The sequence below is a fragment of the Hemitrygon akajei genome, chromosome 7 (genome assembly GCF_048418815.1).
Source record: "Hemitrygon akajei chromosome 7, sHemAka1.3, whole genome shotgun sequence".
NCBI lineage: Eukaryota > Metazoa > Chordata > Chondrichthyes > Myliobatiformes > Dasyatidae > Hemitrygon > Hemitrygon akajei.
In genome coordinates, this window is record NC_133130.1 from 41,645,345 (window position 1) to 41,664,643 (window position 19,299).

General features: G+C 40.5%; 1 protein-coding gene across 1 annotated transcript; it reads left to right on the forward strand.

The window, feature by feature from the left end:
- Window positions 1–14,355: 14,355 nt before the first annotated feature.
- Window positions 14,356–17,761, forward strand: zfp36l2 (zinc finger protein 36, C3H type-like 2). Its single transcript, XM_073050703.1, has 2 exons — window positions 14,356–14,919; window positions 15,084–17,761. Exons 1-2 carry the CDS (start codon window positions 14,863–14,865, stop codon window positions 16,239–16,241), a joined length of 1,215 nt encoding a protein of 404 aa, XP_072906804.1. The 5' UTR covers window positions 14,356–14,862; the 3' UTR covers window positions 16,242–17,761.
- The last annotated feature ends 1,538 nt before the right edge of the window (window positions 17,762–19,299 follow it).

Sequence of the window (19,299 nt, forward strand, 5' to 3'; positions counted from 1 at the left end):
TTACCAACAAGTGTCCACAGTGAGAGGGAAATGTCACAACCTGAAGCGGCGCTTATTCGAGCTCGTCTGACTCTCATATCAAGAGAGAGAGTGAGATCAATTGCCCGAGTACAGAGGTCTCAGGCAGCCACACGCGCTGTCTTGATGTTCTGATCTCTGCGGCATTCCAGTCAGTGACAGTGGCGAGTAATGCAGTTGTCCGCGGGGGCCGTCCGAAATCGCACGTCTTCCAGGCTGCTCCCGGAGACGCTGAAAACACCAGGCTGCTTGATGGGTTCCAGAAGCGGGAACCCTGCCGCCGTGCAGAACCACAGTCTGAGTGCAGCTGTAGATCACAGACTCCACCAGGACCCCAGCACCTTGAACAAAGGATAAAAAGAGACATTAGCCAGTGGAATTTAAGCTGTTTTGTAGATGAGCTCGGAGAAGTTGCCCTCTGAAACCACCTTAGTTCCTCCCACTGGCAGCAGATAATGTGCCAGGCAGTATTTGGAAAAGGCAGGGAGAATAACAAGATTAAATACAGTAACTTCTAGAAAGATCAAAGGGACATGATTTACCAAAATAAAATTGTGGAGGCTGTGTATAAAACAACAAAAAAATCTAGAGGGGAAGTTGATAGACTTCCAGGAAATCACCTGGTCTGACATCATTAGGAAATGTCTCCTTCTGCTTTCCAGGTACCTGTACCTTGGCTTCAGCACCTCACTAAGATGTACTTTACCGGAATTGACATTGCGGAGATTTCATCTGGGATTAAAGCCCTTCTAGCCCCAGACACTAATGCCAGAAGTGCCCTAATCAAAAAGGAACCTCTTGCGTGGGTAAACTGAATTGTGAAATTACCCATCCTCAGTTTATTAGTGCTATAAATATTGTTCTGAGAAATTACTTCCAAAAATATTATCAGTCTGTTGTTTAAATGTAAGGTTTATGAACTTTGCTGCAAATCAGTCTGCTGTTGATTTAGTTATTGCGGTAAAAAAATTCCCACATGTGACATATTCAAATTGTTGAAATTTCTAATGATGTACAAGGACGCGGCCAAAAAGGAGCAGCTATCAAATGTAGAAAATGGCAACTTATCCAGTCTCAATCTTCATGATAAGAAGTAGAGGAAGATTGTGCTTTTCTCCCCACAGAGTAAAGAGATACAGGCAAGTAAGCCTTTTGTTGACAGCACTACTTTTTCCTGGCATGCAACACGGTGACAATCATTTTCAAGTCAGATTGTGCCACCTGCAGTGGTTGCCTAACCAATGACATCACCCACTAGTGTTTCCACGGATGTTAGCTCACTCTTCCAAGACACACCTGCCCTTGGGTGTCTTCAGAAGAACAAGGCTCTTATAGCAGTGTCTCTACTGCAGCAAAGGATTTGATGGTAGCTTCCCAGAAAAGGTACTAGCCTTTAATCACTTGACCGTTTTTGTAGCATTGACCCCAACTGGCAGCTCTCAGCCACGACCCCGCTCACCCATTGAGCTCTGTTCCTTTCAGGCCATGAAACCCTACATTTCTCATTGCCAATCCATACCCTGCTCAACTCCAATCCTCAATCTCCTAACCTCTTTCCCTGCCAACTCCAGGACCTTGTTTCATTCTCAGACACAGACATTCTTATTTTCTACTGCAATGGGGCAACGCACCAAGCTTGTAGTTCAGTATAGTTTAATGCCTTAGGTCCCAGGTGCTCCTGAATCTTTGACTGGCATGCCCAGGAGCTAAATGCTTATTGATAAACTGTGTATCCAAGGATTTTGATGCATCTCTGGGTGTTGGAAGAATTTCCAGGCCAAATTTTATTGTGTATTAGGATACATTTACTTGCCAAGGACACACACCCAATGGTCTGTGTGGCACACATGTACTTAATAAAATAATAATATACTCGGATGCATGTTTACCCACAGCTGTGCTCTCTACACTCATGACTGTGTGGTTAGGCACAGCTCAAGCACTATCTATAAATCTGCCATTGAAAGCATTCTGTTGGTAGAATCTCAGATGGTGACAAGGAGGCTTACAGGAGTGAGGTAGCTTGACTGGTTGAGTGGTATTGCAGCAAAAACCTCAAACTCCGTATCGGTAAGTCCAAGGAATTGACTGTGGACTTCAGGAAGGGGAAAGCAGGAGAACACACACCGGTTGTCATTGAGAGGTCCAGAGTGGAAACGGTGAGCAGCTTCAAGTTTCTGGGCGTCAACATCTATCCTGGACCCAAAGTATTGATGCAATTGTGAAGAAGGCACACCGGTAGCTCTACTTTATTAGGAGTTTGAGGTGATTTGGTATGTCACCAATGACTCTTGCAGATTTCTAAACATGTACCGAAGAGAGCATTCTGACTGGTTGCATCAGGAGCCTCACACGGAGCCTTATGCAGTGAATTGAAAAGGCTAAAGAGGATTGTTGACTCAGCCGACTCCACCATGGGTACAACCCCTTCCACCAGAAGGGGCATCAAGGAGGTACCATCCAACATTACAGACCATCACCATCCAAGGCACGCCACTTCTCATTACTACCATCAGGGAGGGCATACAGGAACCTAGACTCACACTCAGCTTTTTAGAAACAGGTTTATCCCTTCTGCCATCCGATTTCTGAATGATCCATAAACCCATGACCACCACCTCGTTACTCCTCTTTCGCATCTCATTGTAATTTATATTTTTATGGCACTGCTCACATCACATGTCAGTGATGGTAAACCTGATTCTGACAAATTCACTGTAAATGATTCGTACTGCGGTCACATTTGATATAATAATGGGTGACTGATTACCGCATTAAGATTAGATCCTGCAAGATGTTCAGACAACTAATCTCTGCCTTCAGACTGGCATGACTCCAGGGTAGACGAGAGACCCTCGTGTTCAGTATCTTAAACTTAACCTCTAGAGTATTTGAAACTAAAACATTACATTTTGAATGATAACTATTACACTTGACCACATCAGTGACAGTACATATGAACATGTGCTCCACTTCCTCTTATAAGTAAATGTGTATGGTTTGCAAGGGGAAACGCATTGTGGATAACACTGGCACAGCACCTGAAGGTGATATTGAAAATGCAAGGTGTGATTGTTTCCATCTTTATAGAACAGATAACAAAACCACAGGAGATAAGACAAACAGTTCACTTGAAAACTTTTCTTTTTAAGGACATGATTAAATAGATTCTGTTAGCACATCTACAGATTCTCTCCGGATTACCCACATGCGCCAGTCTCCCAAAATGATTGGTTTTCCTTTACTGTATCATAGCATAATGGGCTTACAAGTTTCAAAAGAAATGACAATTCTACTCTTCAGCTTTAAGGGCTGATCAAACTAACATTTTCAGAAGCCAATGTCACCAGTGAATGAATCAGGTCTCTAGGGCTGGAACTTCTGTTTTTCTCTGTCAGTTACCACACTTCAGCACTCACCTCCCCTAACTCAAACTTTATCCCAAAACCATCACTATCCCTCAGCTTTCCAGGAAGAAAAAGTATATTTTCCAAGAGACATTGATTTAATGATACACCGATCACCATGGAACCAATTCCCTTTAACAAAAAGGCTTGAATTGGTCTCCATTTCTCACTCGTGACTCATGGAAATGCCAAGGACAGTTTTTAAACATTAAAGGTGCTACATAAATGGCAAATGTTGATGCTATTTAACAGCCCTATGAGATGTTTATAATATGCACTTTACCCACAGTTATGCCAAGGCAGATAGATGGCCTATCATCAGTACTGCTTCTTAGACTAAACCAGAGTGTGAGTCAACAGGTCAGAATGTTCTTTTCTTTTGCATGAATAAGCAACAAATTGCAATGTGGTATCTGCTCTCAGTGGCACTGGAGAGATTAGGAACTGTCTGTAGACATATTTCATTCAGTTATCTGAACCCTATTACCTGCATAACCTATTAGATCTTCAGTGACAGAACTCAGGGTCAACAATGATTATATGTGCTTTGAGTGAAAACAAAATATAAGTTAGCTATTCCACAAAGCAGGAAATAATTTGTTGCACTTTTCTACTGTACTAATGTCTTGCCCTACTAATTAAAATCCTTTTTTATGAGCATGCTGACTCATTTATAACGTAATCCTTATTTCAATCAATAAATGAAGCCTGGAACCTAACTGCAGGTTAAATGTTAAATTGCGTTATGTATAATGGCCAACTCATTATGTATTCCAACTCATGAAAACTTCAGTGTCCTTTCTGATCAGCAGCTCAGATGATTTGAGTTGACCATTTTAGTGAGTTTTCATTAAAAATCAACCTTGTACTTCTGGCACTTTAACAATTTGAGTAAAGGCGGAAATAGAAGCCTGCATAATTTACCCCAATAGTTCAGCAGAAGAAAGTGTTTCATAAACAAGTTGTAATCTTACAAACAAATTTTAAGTTAGTAGAAAATAACACAGGATATTATAAAATGATCAATGCTATTTCTGAACTTGAAACTTCCTTTTTGGTGATAGAACCAAACAAAAAATTAGATGGACCCATCTTAAACTGGTTTGTTTCTTTCGATCTGTTATTTCTCAGGAAGTTGGATTAACATGCTTTATGTTTGACTCTTACCTTTATGCAAAGACATAGGAAAAAGACCTGGTAAAAAAATCTCAGGCGTTTCTCGCCTTTTCAGCTCATGTTGTGGAACAATACAACACTCAGACCTAATTTAGACTTTATCTAAACACACATAAACACATTATGCAATTGATAGTCCTCTAAGCATTTAAATTGTGAATTAAGGTATAAACAGCTCGCACCCGAGTAGGACTGAGATATTCTGATGAAGAGTTACTGACCTGAAAAGCTAACCCTGATTCTGTCTCCGTATCTGCTGAGCATCTCCAGCATTTTCTGGGTTTTTTTGGAGAATTTAATATACCTGGATTTAACATTTCAGAAAAAAGCCAGAAAGAGAAAAAAACAATGTTGATGTTCACAATAGGAGTTCTGTGCACTTACAGGTTTTATTATGATGAAATCCATGATGATAGAATTTTTAAAAAATAGAAAGTGTAATGTTAAGGTTCCTGGTGTGTAATACATGCCGTCAAAGAGCTGAAATGATAGAAATGGTGATTTTTCAGACTATTCAGAGTCGTGTCAGAAAAACAGAACAATAACATTGTAAATTCCAATATAAGCCACATTACAGATACGATATGAGGTAGAAGTGGATAACACATTTTAAAAAATAATGCTCCAAATTTACTAAGCATTAATTGGGAGCAATGGCTATTGAAAGCAGCAGAACACTGGGAAGTTGTACTCTCAGTAAAGTTAGATTCAATCAGTGCAAGAGGAGGGAAACAAAGAAACAAAGTTCAGTGAGATATGGAGAAATTGCTCCACAGTAAGAAAAGGTGATGCATGAGTCAACAGATACACAAAGTTAAAGTACAAAGTCCTGAAGGTGTATTACAGTGTAAAATCCTATGAGCAGATTGATTTAAAATATTAAAAGAAACACATGAAAAAAATTAATGTTAATAATAACAAAGATGATAAAAAGCATTGTAGGGGAATGAAAAGATTACTTAAAATGGCTAAAAAGAAAATCACTGCTGGACAATCTTGATATTAAAGAAAACATTAGTTGAAGATGTCAGGACATGTTTCAAGATGGTAGGAATATTAAATATTTTTAATTTTACAATTGATGAAAGTGAGAATGTGGGTATACTGCAAGAGGACAGAACTGGCATCAGTGTTGGCCCTGCAGTTACATACTTGCTAGTGTTTGAAGATCATGGCTTCAAACTATAGCCAGCATATTTCAGGCACTAGAAACACCAGAAACACACTTGTGGAGGAACCCTTCTTAGAAGCTACTTCTGGATTTCCATACAGGCAGAGAAAGATTACAGATGTATAGTTTTAGTTTAGGAAAAAGATCATTTCCTAAATCATTCAAAAATCCTTCAGAGTAAATGAATAAAAACAGTTAACTCTGCTGGGGAATTGGAGTCAAGTGGTGTTCATATTAATTGGTCATTACCCCAAACTTGTGGGAGTGATTTAGAATGGACAAGGCAGAGATTTGTGCCTGTTTTAAGGAAAACCTTGAGCTATTTGAAGATAAAGCTGTAAGGCTATCAGAAGGCATTTAGAGTACAGAGCTATGAGAGAAGATTCAGATTAGCAAATAGTCAACATGAAACAACAGTTTCCTCTGTGATTTTACATGGCAATCTACATAGTCTTAATTTTCTGCTTCCAACTTATATTCATTCAGCGAATGGACATTAATGGAGAAGACAGTCCAACTTTTGTTTCTACGTGAATTTGCATTAAAAAACCTATATTTGCTATCTCAAACAACATCTCATAGTAAATGTCAAATTACTCTGGGCAAAACTGAGAGGAGATCCTTGTGCAGAATGCAAGTGTCAGAAATAAGTTTGCCTGCAGAGAGTAGTCAGGTTTGTCAGAGGTGAGAGGGGACAGAGATTGAGCATATTCAAAACATAAGCTGTTCTCTATTGTATAGAAACTGAGATGTGGATGTATGAAAACTCTGAAATAGTTGGTTTACAAATTAATATAAACGAACGTGGAGTAAAGGACTTACATTGAAAAATATAAGTGACTGTCTGTCCCAAAATACGGAGACTGAAAACTGATGGAACTCAGCAAGGACAAATCAGCACTCACTTTGAAGACAAACAAAGGACAGAATTGATAATAAGTTAGATAATTTATACAGAGAGTTTTAATTTGTAACTTTAATCTTCAGGCTCTTCAACACTTTTACTTTTTGAATTTAGTTCTCTTGAATTCCAAATTAATAGCTATAACTGTCAATTGTCACTTGCTTGCTAGAGAGATTGTGACTGCTAGCACATAGTAGTGAAAATGGGGAATTAATCATTATTCTATTATTTCCTTGATGTAATATCTCTCTTGCTCCAGAAGGTGGCACTCTGTCTCCATTTCAACTCCAGAAAATGGAAACTGTTCTGGTCTAGCAAAGGGTTGGTTAATGAATGTTCGTTTATTGATGTCAGGCCAGCTGCAAATTTAAAACTTTATTTCTTGATATATTGTTTGCAATTTCTTGTACATAAAGCACTGAAATCCGAAATGTAGTCTTGACAACTAGTATCAAAAGTTTCAGCATATGAAGCAGCACAGTGAAGTGCAATAGCACTTTAATGGATTTATTCAATTTCCTAATAAACCCATAGCACAGGAAAGTTGTGGCAGTGAGTTTCATCCAACGGAATAATGGTCAATTCCTGCCATGCTTTCCTTCGGGACGGTGAATCTCTTGACATTCCCAGTGCACTAGTGATGATGGTTTCAGAATTGGGAAAGTTTACCTTATCTTGTGCTTGACAAAAAATTTTAAATTATGTTTTAAAAAAAGAATTATTTCCTTCCGACCATTGCCCGCTTTGGTCCTGACTAGGTGGTTTGATCCTTCGTCAGTAAAGGACTGAGTAATTTATTTTAGTGGAGGTGACAGTGAACACATTCCAGTTTAGTCATTGGGCAATGGAAGGAGGTAATAAAATCAGTGTGACTTCTGTTCTTGATCACTATCCAGTCATATCATTTCCTGATTTCAGAGCTAGCTGGGATTGAATTTATGCCTGCTGGGATCCTCGCCACCCACCCTTCCCTCCCCATCTACCGTATAGCTGCTGGTGCCTTTGAAAGTAGGATTCAGCAAAGTTCATTACCTTCAAAGGTTCTTCTGTTCATTTCTCTCTAGGGTTGGCGATGAGGTTGATGGTGTAGAACATTTCTGTTCATTTTAGCCCATTCCCAATTTTAGCAGAAGTTACTCTGGAAAGAAATGTGCTTGGAGTTCAGTTTTTTTCATAGATTGTCACAAAGGAGGAGGCTCTTTATCCCATCTATGTAAATTCACAGAACAGTATCATTCCCCACTAATTTCCCAGATAACCTACACAGCATCATTTTTATCAACTTCACCCCTCCCCCCCACCCACACAGTAGGAGGCATTTATTATTATAACCAATCTTCACATTTTTTGGATGCTGGGATGCTGGAGGTAACTGGAAGAATACCTTGAAGAAACCCAAATCAGTCACAGGGAAAACATGCAAACACCACACAGAACCTGAGGTCAGGATTGAACCCACAGCAGCTGTAAAAAGACACAAGGTTCTGCAGCTGCTGGAAATCTTGAGCAAACACACAAAAATCTGGATGAACTCAGCAAGTCAGGCAGCATCTACAGAGGGGAATAAAACAGTAGCGGTTTCAAGCAGAGACCCTTCATCATGATTTTGCACAAGGAGCTCTACTAACTGCACTGCAGCTTTTTGAAATAATAAATAATTTTTAAAAAATTTAAAAATATATATAGATACACACACACACATCCCAGGGTACTTACGGAGGTGGCTCTAGAAATTGTGGACGCATTGGTAATCATTTTCCAATGTTCTATAGATTCAGGATCAGTTCCTGAGGATTGGAGGATAGCTAATGTTATCCCACTTTTTAAGAAAGGAGGGAGAGAGAAAACAGGGAATTATAGACCAGTTAGCCTGACATCAGTGGTGGGGAAGATGCTGGAGTCAATTAGCAGTAACAGGATCGGTCCAAGTCAGCATGGATTTATGAAGGGGAAATCATGCTTGACTAATCTTCTGGAATTTTTTGATGATGTAACTATGAAAATGAACAAAGGAGAGCCAGTGGATGTAGTATACCTGGACTTCCAGAAAACCTTTGATAAGGTCCCATGTAGAAGATTAGTGGGCAAAATTAGAGCACATGGTATTGGGGGTAGGGTACTAACATTGATAGAAAATTGGTTGGCAGACAGGAAACAAAGAGTAGGGATTAACAGGTCCTTTTCAGAATGTCAGGCAGTGACTAGTGGGGTATCGCAAGACTCGGTGCTGGGACTGCAGCTATTTACAATATAAATTAATGATTTAGATGAAGGGATTAAAAGTAACATTAGCAAATTTGCTGATGACACAAAGCTGGGTGGCAGTGTGAAATATGAGGAGGATGTTAGGAGAATGCAGGGTGACTTGGACAGGTTGGGTGAGTGGGCAGATGCAGTTTAATGTGGATAAATGTGAGGTTATCCACTTTGGTGGCAAGAACAGGAAGGCAGGTTACTTATCTGAATGGTGTCAAGTTCGGAAAAGGAGAAATACAACGAGATCTAGGTGTCTAGGTGTCCTTGTTCATCAGTCACTGAAAGTAAGCATGCAGGTACAGCAGGCAGTGAAGAAAGATATGTTGGTCTTCATAACAAGGTGAGTTGAGTATAGGAGCAAAGAGGTCCTTCTGCAGTTGTACAGGGCCCTGGTGAGTCCACACCTGGAGTATTGTGTTCAGTTTTGGTCTCCAAATTTGAGGAAGGACATTCTTGCTATTGAGGGAGTGCAGCGTAGGTTCACGAGGTTGATTCCCGGGATGATGGGACTGTCATATGTTGAAAGATTGGAGCGACTGGGCTTGTATACACTATAATTTAGAAGGATGAGAGGGGATCTGATTGAAACATACAATATTGTCTATTGAAATCAAAATTCTGACTGATTTTCCTTCTTTTGGCCACATTGTTCAGATACTTATTCAAAAACCAGACAAGAATGGGTTTCAGAAACTGCAATGTACAATTTTGCATTTAAACTGCAGTTACCAGTTTATTGCACCAACACAGAAAGAAGATGGGGGGCAGTCTTGAGGCATTGTTCAAAAACAGACCTAAATTATCTGTACTTACACAGGTTTCAAATTACATTTTCAATGGCTGCACAAATTTCCCTGAGATACCTGCAAATACAGTATAGCTATAACTACTAGTACCTTGGGTTATATAACTTAGAACATGAACTCATTAAATATATATCTTAACATCACATTCGCTTGACTGATGGTCAGTATGCCTTGGACCACTATAAATTTCAGTGGTTTCAGAGGTAACTGAATCTGAGGAAGGCTGATGCCTAATCTTTAAACTCATGGTTGCTTACCTTGTTATTTGTGTGCTGATGGGAGCAATGATTTTAAATTAAAAACAACCAGATATGCCTTTTGTTTACCTGATGGTTTCATCCTCTAAAGTTCCCAATGTTGCAAAGAGGAAAGGGTATTCTGTCAGAAAAAGCAAGACTTAGTTTAACAAATTCCAGAGTGGTTACCTAAAAATACAATTGTTTACTTACACTAAGTTAGGAAGTAAATTTACAGCTGTAATGTACCCAAAGACCCAAAACCAATTAAGAATTATACGTTCTTTGCGAAGGACTGATTTATTTCAAATGTTTATCCAATGGAACTCCAAGTGTACCAGCTGCAAAAGTCATTGATCATGGGAAGAAAGACAGTTTATAAAGAGGCCCTGCAGCAAAGTTCACAGCTAAACAACGCAACTGTGATTTATTTATTTTTAAATTTTATACATTTTACAACTTGCAATTAAACATTTTAAAATAACTTGTGTTATTTCCAAATTAACTGTTCTCTGGATAAAGCAACAACTCTATAGTTAAATACAATTTACATAAAACGCTGCTACTAAGTTTATGCTGTTGGAATTTTTAAAAATTCCCATGAAAATCCAGTATTGGGAAGGAGGAAGATATACCAAAGTAATTGCACAGAAATACTGATATATTGTATAAATGCTTGCCAGGGAAGAACTGGCATAGACGAAAAGGCTCATCTCTCTTCACCATTCAAATCAAAGACAGACATTCATTTTTTCATTGAAATTATACAGTGCCTTATCACATCTTTCCAAAAACATCAAAGCATTCAGATAGTATAAATGACTTTGAAGGACAGTTATGGATGTGTACCTGGAAGGGTTTTAATTACAGGGTTATTTCTCCTACCCCAAATACACCACACAACCTAAATCTTCCACTGATGAATTGTCACAGTCCATTTCAATTACCCAACTGGATACAAGTACCGTTGAATACACGCAAGGCTGTAGATAAGCTAGTGTGTCAGACCGGCTTGAAATATCCCAAGCTAGCCCTGCAGCAGTCAGCCATCTGCATTTTCAGACCCTGGATGAGCTATTTCACCTCAATAACTGTCAAGATCCAGGGACCCCTCATCTCTGGCCCTGTATACCAGTTAATTCTGCAGCCTGAAGTTTTGCCCTCCTACTACCATCCCTGTCTTTTACCATTCGTTACGTGGGGTGGCACGATGACGTAGCAGTTATCACAACGCTTTACGGTACAGGCGACGCAGGCTCATTTCCCGCCGCTGCCTGTACGGAGTTTGTACATTCTCTCCGTGACTGTGTAGGTTTTCTCCCACAGTACTGGTTGATTGGTCGTTGTAAATTGTCCGTTGAGCAGGCTAGGGTTGAACTGGGGGATTGCTGGGCAGCACGACTCGAAGGGTGGAAAGACTTATTCCACTCAGTATCTCGAAGATTTTTTAAGCATCTTGAAAAGCTGAACCTCGGACAATTCTACCCTCAGTGCATTGCAGCAGACAGAACAGTTTGATGACAGTGGGGTCAGCCCAATGCAATGGCCAGATTACTAGTCCACAAGACCTTGCAACGCATCAGTTTCCACAATCTGTGATAAATAATACCACATGCTATAATGCAATCTTGGGCAGATTGCATTTTATTTCTTGTAGACACTGAAATATCTGGAGACCAGTTATCACCACTCACATGTTTAAGTTTATTAACTGTCAGTACAATTGTGCAATAGCGATGTGCTCAGACACACAAGTACAAATAACTTCTTATGAATGCAATAATTGCATATGACGCATAGGTTACACAGGATTCTGTTCGCTTGGGAAACCGAACCACCGATTACTCTTCCTCATAATTTAGATAGGATTTGTTTCATTTTCCAAAGTGACAACGTTAAAGCAAATCTTCCCCTTTTGTTTATTAGTTTCAAACTTTGCGGAGAAGGTATGCATCCAAATAAGATTCAAGATGGTTTAATGTCATTTCCAGTACACAACCAGAAAGGAGAAGGAAATAATTGTTACTTTGGCTCCGATGCAGCACAAAAAAACACACACACACAATAAGATAAAGAATATAATAATATATATAGAATATATAAAGAAAATAATATTTTAAAAACACAATAAATATAAAAATGTAATATGTATTATCTATATAGATTGATTGTACATCCATAAAGTGACCCTCAGCACAGGAGTGTCTGTACACGATGTGACTGACAGGAAGTGATTGGGGTGTGGAGGGATGAATTTGTGGGTGGAGGTGTTGATCAGCCCAACTGCTTGGGGAAACTAACTTTTTTTGAGTCCGGTGGTCCTGGTGTGGTTGCTACATAGCCTCTTTCTTCCCTGATGGGAGTGGGACAAACAGTCCATGAGCAGGGTGGGTGAGATCCCTCATGATGTCACTGGCACCTTTCTGTATATATGTTCTTGAGCTGGCCAGTAGGCTGGTGCCAGCGATGCATTGGCCAGTTTTGACTGCCCATTGTGGAGCCTTCCTGTCCGCCATAGTGCAGGGTCGGTATCAAGCAATGACACAGCTTGTTAAGATGCTCTTATACTGCGCCTCTACAGAATGACACGAGTCCAGCTCTCTTCAGCCTCCTCAGAAAGCAGAGGCGTTAGTGAGTTTCCTGACTGCAGAAGTAAATTCCCAGTAAAGAAAATGACAACTTTTGGATTTTGTTCCTTGGTTCGAGGCCTTCCTGTGACGTGCCGAGACTCACTTCTCTGCTGTGTTGGAGATGGGGCATGAGAGGGCGCTCTCCAGTCTGTCTTCGCTGCTCGGCGAGCCGGTTCCGAGTCTCGCTCGACACTTGGGTGTTGCAACTGGAGGGGGGAGGGGAGGGGCAGTCTGTGGAAAGGCGGTTATGTCAGTACTTAATAATTCGATTTTTACCCGTGGGGAAGGACAGACTGATTCTGAATAAACGCTGCATTTTGAAAGGGTGGTGGGGATCCGGCGTGGCACTGAAGCAACTTGACGGGAAGGCTGAAAAAAAGTAATCAGCAAAACGTGGCAGAAACTGTATAAATTGTGGTTTAAGTCCCGCTTTCATATAGTCAGACACAACATTGCTTATTTTCACAAATTGCAGAGATAAATCGCGGCGGGAGGGAAACCAGTTTGGTGGCGTTTGATTATCGAGCCATGATGGGCGTAAGTTTAAAATCTACGGCTTATTTGATGGAAGTGCAATAGCTGGAAAGAAGTACGGTAACCGGAGAGGGAGAGGCGGACTATTACTTTTTAGCTTATCGTCTACTGTTTTACGCAGCCTTCGTTTCATTTCTATATAAAAAGTTTCCAAAATAGGCTACTTAAGAACTACGTCATTCAAAGCACCAACAAAAAAATAAGCGATGGTTGCTGAGACAGTCTAAGAAAAGTACGTTGAGGCGCTTTAGGAGTTGGCAGAAGGTGGGGGCAGTACCTCGTTGCGCCAAATTGTAGCTAGTTTGGCAGCAGTGTCTGTAACCCTGCAGGCTTAAAAGGGGCAAAATCCCCCTACTGCGAAGACTAAATTTGCTTTAATTCAGCCGGATCCGGACCAGGGTTTATGATCCACATGTAATTTGCATTTGAAATAGTTTAAAGCTATCAAGATGTAGCAAAAAATTCAATAAAGCCTTCGTCATTTTTCTCCTCTCGCTTCCTGTCAATGTTGTATCCACCCATGAGACTTAAAGGAGGGGGATGGGCAGCTACAAGAACCACGCAGTAGCAATTTATTGAGTTGCACATACCAGTTGCGTGCCGTTTTCTCCGTAAACTTTTCTTGTCCCTTGCTTTTGAATAAACGTTCGTTTCTGAAATTCTCTAAAGCCAAGCTTCGAGTGGACAAACTTGCCCTGAATTTACTGTGTGCGTGTGGGTAGAGGGTTGTGGGCGGACGGGAGGGGAGCGAAAAGAAATGTTAACGAGGAAAATCACAATCCGTGAAAGTGGGATATCTGTTCTCGTTAAATAACCGTGTGTAGAAAACCTTGAATTGTCTCACTCTGCATTCCAAGGCAGTTTGAATGCTAAATTCAGGAATGTTTTCCTTTTATGCCTTGGAATTATGAATAAAAGTCTTCACACTTGTTCGTGCGTGTATATAAACTTGTGTTCTTTAGTATGAATTTGTCAGTGTAACTTTTTGAACAAGCTGGCCAAAGTTCCGTGTTCTATGATCAAAGTGCAAGTCGGCCTTTTTAAACAAATAAAATGAATTTACACTATTCAATAGTGCTCTTTGTGATTAGAAACGAAATTCCTATCCCAATAAGAAAACCTTCTGCTCGATGAATTAAGGGAATAATATCCCGCCAGTTTACTTTTTGCAAAGACTTTGCTTCAACTGGAAGTATCACAGCTGTGCGCTTTTGTAACAGTAATGACGCATTCTCTCCGATGTATCGGTATTTCACCGAAGACCAGCGCACAGAAAAGTCTCGCAAAACCGTTCAGAAAGTTGCAAAAGTCTTTGCGGCATTTTAGTTTTGGACGCCTATCTAGTTTGATCAGAAGGTTTTTTTTGACGAAGTGATATTGACTTTCCCAGCTCGGAGATAAGGATATTTTTTTGCAGTTTAGCTTAAGCTCCTTAAGCTCCGCCCGTCAATCATGTCGCTGTTGTCATGGAGACTCCGGGCCAGGGTTCGAAAGCAGGCTGGTTAATCCCTCCCATTTCTCACTGCTCAATATTTATAACAAGGCAGACAGGAGGAAGAGTTCTAGCAGTTCAAATTCGCCACCACCAAAAAACATACTTTTTTTTATTTTTTTTTCCTCTTCTCTTATACATTCGGACCTCACGTTTCTTTGCTGGGAGAAAACAGCTGTGACTCCAGCCTTCACGCGAGCAGGATCTAGGTTGTAGAAACTACTGCGTGAAGATGTCTACAACGCTTCTATCTGCCTTCTACGATATCAACGATTTCTTGTGCAACAAGGTAAAAAAAAAAGTTGATTTCTGAAAGGACGAAAAAAGTTTTGGAAAAGTTTTTGTTGAAACTTTTAGCCACGCAATCGTGTTCCCCCGAATGCATTTCAGAAGTGTATTTAGAATCTGAATGTTTTGAGATCTCGTCTTTAATTCATTGCTTTTATTTTATAGAACGAAAAATCCCTGAATAACTACAACAACTTCAATAGCATGCTGGATAAAAAGGCAGTGGGGACCCCTGTAACAAGCTTTGCACCGGGATTTCTAAGGCGGCACTCGACCAGCAACTTGCAAGCGCTGACTAATAGTTCGTCCAGCAAGTATCCCAGTTCATCTTTCCCTAACATCAAGGAATCGAACAACACGGCCATGCTGAACAAAGAGAACAAGTTCCGTGATCGCTCGTTCAGCGAGAGCGCGGAGCGGCTTCACCAGCAGCAACATCCGCCACTCAGTCCGCTCCACCTCGTCCAGCAGCAGCAACAGCAGAAGCAGCCAGGCGGCGGCGGGGGGCAGGTCAACTCGACCCGCTACAAGACGGAGCTGTGCCGGCCTTTCGAGGAGAGCGGAACGTGCAAGTACGGTGACAAGTGCCAGTTCGCGCACGGCATGCACGAATTGCGAAGCCTGACCCGCCACCCCAAATACAAGACGGAGTTGTGCCGCACATTCCACACCATCGGCTTCTGCCCCTACGGCCCCCGGTGCCACTTCATCCACAACGCCGAGGAGAGGAGGCAGGCGCCGACCAACAACAACGCCGTCAACTCTTTCCACCAGCAGCACCATTCGCGACCTAAGCTGCATCACAGCCTTAGTTTCTCGGGCTTCCCCAGCGCCTCCAGCGGACTTGAGTCGCCGCTGCTGGAGAGCCCGACCTCCCGCACGCCCCCTCCTCCCTGCTCCTCCTCCTCCGCCGCCGCCTCCTCGTTTGTATTCTGCGACGAGCTGCTGTCGCCCACACTGCCAGCCTGCGCCAACAACGCCTTCACTTTCTCCAGCCAAGAGCTGAGCAGCCTGCTCACCCCGCTCGCCATCCAGACCCAGCAGCTGCCCGGCGGCACCGGGGGATACGGCCAGCAGCAGTCCGCCAACGGGTGCCCGCCCTCCCCCCCGTTCCTCCTGAGCCATGTGCAGTCATGCCTGCGGCGACTGGCCGATTCCCCGGTGTTCGATGCCCCGCCGAGCCCACCGGACTCCCTCTCCGACCGGGAGAGCTACCTGAGCGGCTCACTAAGCTCCGGAAGTCTGAGCGGCTCCGAGTCCCCCAGCATGGACCCGGGCAGGCGCCTGCCCATTTTCAGCAGGCTTTCCATCTCCGAAGATTAAAAGCAACAAGAAATAAAACCGAGAACTGCTCTATTTAACAGAACTTTTACGAATTGCAAACAAAAAAATCCTGCCAAGAAAATGCCTTCGTTAAGGAAACAAATATTACAGGACTTGCTATTTTTGCCTTGTTAAAGAGAAAAAGAACCTCATTCCAAACTTTGTTGCAAGTTTAATCTATTTTCCATTGCCACCTAGTGGCCCGTTTGGCTTTAGAGAGAAGAGAACCGTGTTGCAGATTTTTTTTGTGAGGCACTCGTTCGTTGAGTTAGTTGTAATTGTTGAAATAACTGCTGATTGTTAATTTTTTTTAGCTGTTGAGTTGATGTGATAGCACATCGCAGTACAACTCGCTATAAAACTATTTAACTTATTTATTATCTCGAGAAAGTATACATTGGTAATTTGTTCATACTGTATTTATCGCGTATGATGAAAACAATAGATATATATTCTTTTATTATGTTTAAATTATGATTGCCATTATTAATCTGCAGAATGTGGAGTGTGTTCTTTTCACAGTAATATATGCCATTTTTGTTTTTGTAACTTCACTTGGTTATTTTATTGTAAATGATAAAAATCTTAATTTAAGAGATTGTATGTAATATTTATTTCATTAATTTTTTTCCTTGTTTACGAAATGAACGATCGCATGATTTCTATGTGCTAGAAATCAGTTCTTGATGCTGTGGAACTAGTTAGGATTGACGATGGTAGGCTTTTTTAAGAATGTAAAGTAACTGGGGATGTTAGACCGTCCAAAGTCAGTGGTTAAAACTTTAAGTATCAGACTTTAAATGTGGCATTCTTAAGTCAAAGTGGCATCATAAAGTTTTTGTATAAATGACACTGTGATTTTTTTTTTCTTTTTGTTTCCCTTTTTTTAAAAAAAATAAGAGCCAAAATATGTAGCACCCTGGACCCAGTATTATATTGACAGTGCCTTCAGGGTCCAGTTACAGAGACAAGTTATTTTTCTTCTTAACCAAAATAACAAGTTTCAGAACAAATAATGCATTCCCTTTTTTTTAAAAGTATTTTTTTACAATTTGGGGATGTCAGTTCTCTGAATGTAATAGTTTTGAAAGTGAACTTTTGGAAAGTTTTCTTCCCAGGAGAGAGGGGAGATGAGACATTGCCACCACTTTGATGAGTGAGGGGCCACCTCTAGGTCTGAACAGTTTTTGAAGTAAATCTGAAATGTCTGGAGAGTGGAACTCTGCTTTTGTTTTTTCTGGGATTTGCTATTAAAAGAAAAAGGAAAAAAAAACTTCATTTTCCAAGACAGTGGGTGAATGATAGTAGGTTTAGTTTGTACATAGTAGGTACAGATTATGAGCACTATGTACTCTCCTTTTGACTACTTTAACAGAAGTATCCTTTGAATGTAACAAAAGGAAAAAAAAACTTGTTTAAAATACTTGGGTGTCAGTTCACTACAGATTATAGTGTGAGACTGTAAAAATTTGTACTGTAAATTTTTTGTAGTTCTCCCAATAAAATCATTTTTGAAGAAATGTGCTCTAATGTCCTCTGGATGTTTGTGAATGCAAGCACAAGAATTTTCTGAATAAGATGGGGGTTTTTACTTAGTTGTGTTGTTGCTATTGGGAGGGAAAACACTCTTCCATCCAGATCAAAGAAGTTGCAAACTACTTGATTACAACTGCAAAAGGAGGCTTTTATCTAATTCATATACAATTGTGTTCCTTTGTACCATTGAAATAGTTACAAATAGTTTGATTATTGATTTGTGACTAGGACTCAGCTGGAAATGGCTCTCATCTGATCAATTTGAAAACCACCTGAATTCCTATTCTGGTGGTTTAGCACTTTTCCCCTCTGGGGGTGTGGCTAATTAGAGATGCTTAATGAAACTTCACAGTATTCAGAGAGACTTCACTGCTCTTCACTGATTTATCTGACTAATATTCTAAAGTACTGCTTAAAGATAAAGTTAAGTTAACACACTTATAAACTAGGCCATCATTACCTGTATTTTCTTCCAAATGTACATTTGTCACAGCTCTGATAAAGCAGAAAGGGATGATGACTTAACTTTATGGTTGTTAGGCAGCCTTCTGCATTAACAAAGGCAAATAATTTGTACCCAAAAAATGCAAAAGCTGTAGCCTTTGAGATCATGAAGTGGATTTGCAAACCTCTTAGAAAGAAAGCACATCACTTGATACTGGAACATATAACAGGAAATTGATCACCTAAAATGCATATCTAGTTTTATTCATTACTAATTTTTGACAAAACCTCAATCATTAATTGAAACATGATGAATTGCATTATGATTCATTTTCTTGCACAATCAAAGCAAATCCAATTTAGCTGTATTTTGAAATCAGCTACTGAGTCAAATAATTTCAATTGATTATGAATTGCAGATTAATGTCTAGGAATTCTGCTGGAATGGCAAAAGCATTTGGGGTTATTGTACAACAAAAGGTTGTCGAGGAGAGACTGGAATAACCATTTTAGGATAAACAGATCAGTTCTAGGTCTAAAGCTGCTTAGAGCAGAATTCTGATGATCTTACTGGATGTGGACTGAAGAGGCCTGTACTCTGGTTGCTGAGTGACTGATGACAGGCCATTTGCTCTCCCTTCAGAAGAAGAATATGACAAAAAATACACAAATAATGCTCAGCTGAAACTTTACTACGTTGTAAGGGTTTTATTGCTTTGGTGCAGTGCCCACACATCGTACTGGGTTTCCATGTTATGAAAGACCAGGGAAGCTTGAGAACCCCTTCCCTCAGGAGTGTTCCGATTGGCTTGCAAAATACTCCAAATTCAATTCTATTTTCTGATCTTTTAGTTATGCACTAATACGAGTTTTTAAAAGTATCTCACTCAGCCCTGTCAGTCTCGTGGATGCTTTGCAACATCTGTAATGTGTTCTTATTTTTAAACATTCTTCTGCCACTTCACGTGCATGTAATTTCAGCCTTTTTTTCTATGAGCAATTAATGTTGCCTTCTGCTTAACGATGTTGGTGTTTTTTGCTGAGTTCGATAATGTGAATGAAGTATAGCCCAACAAAC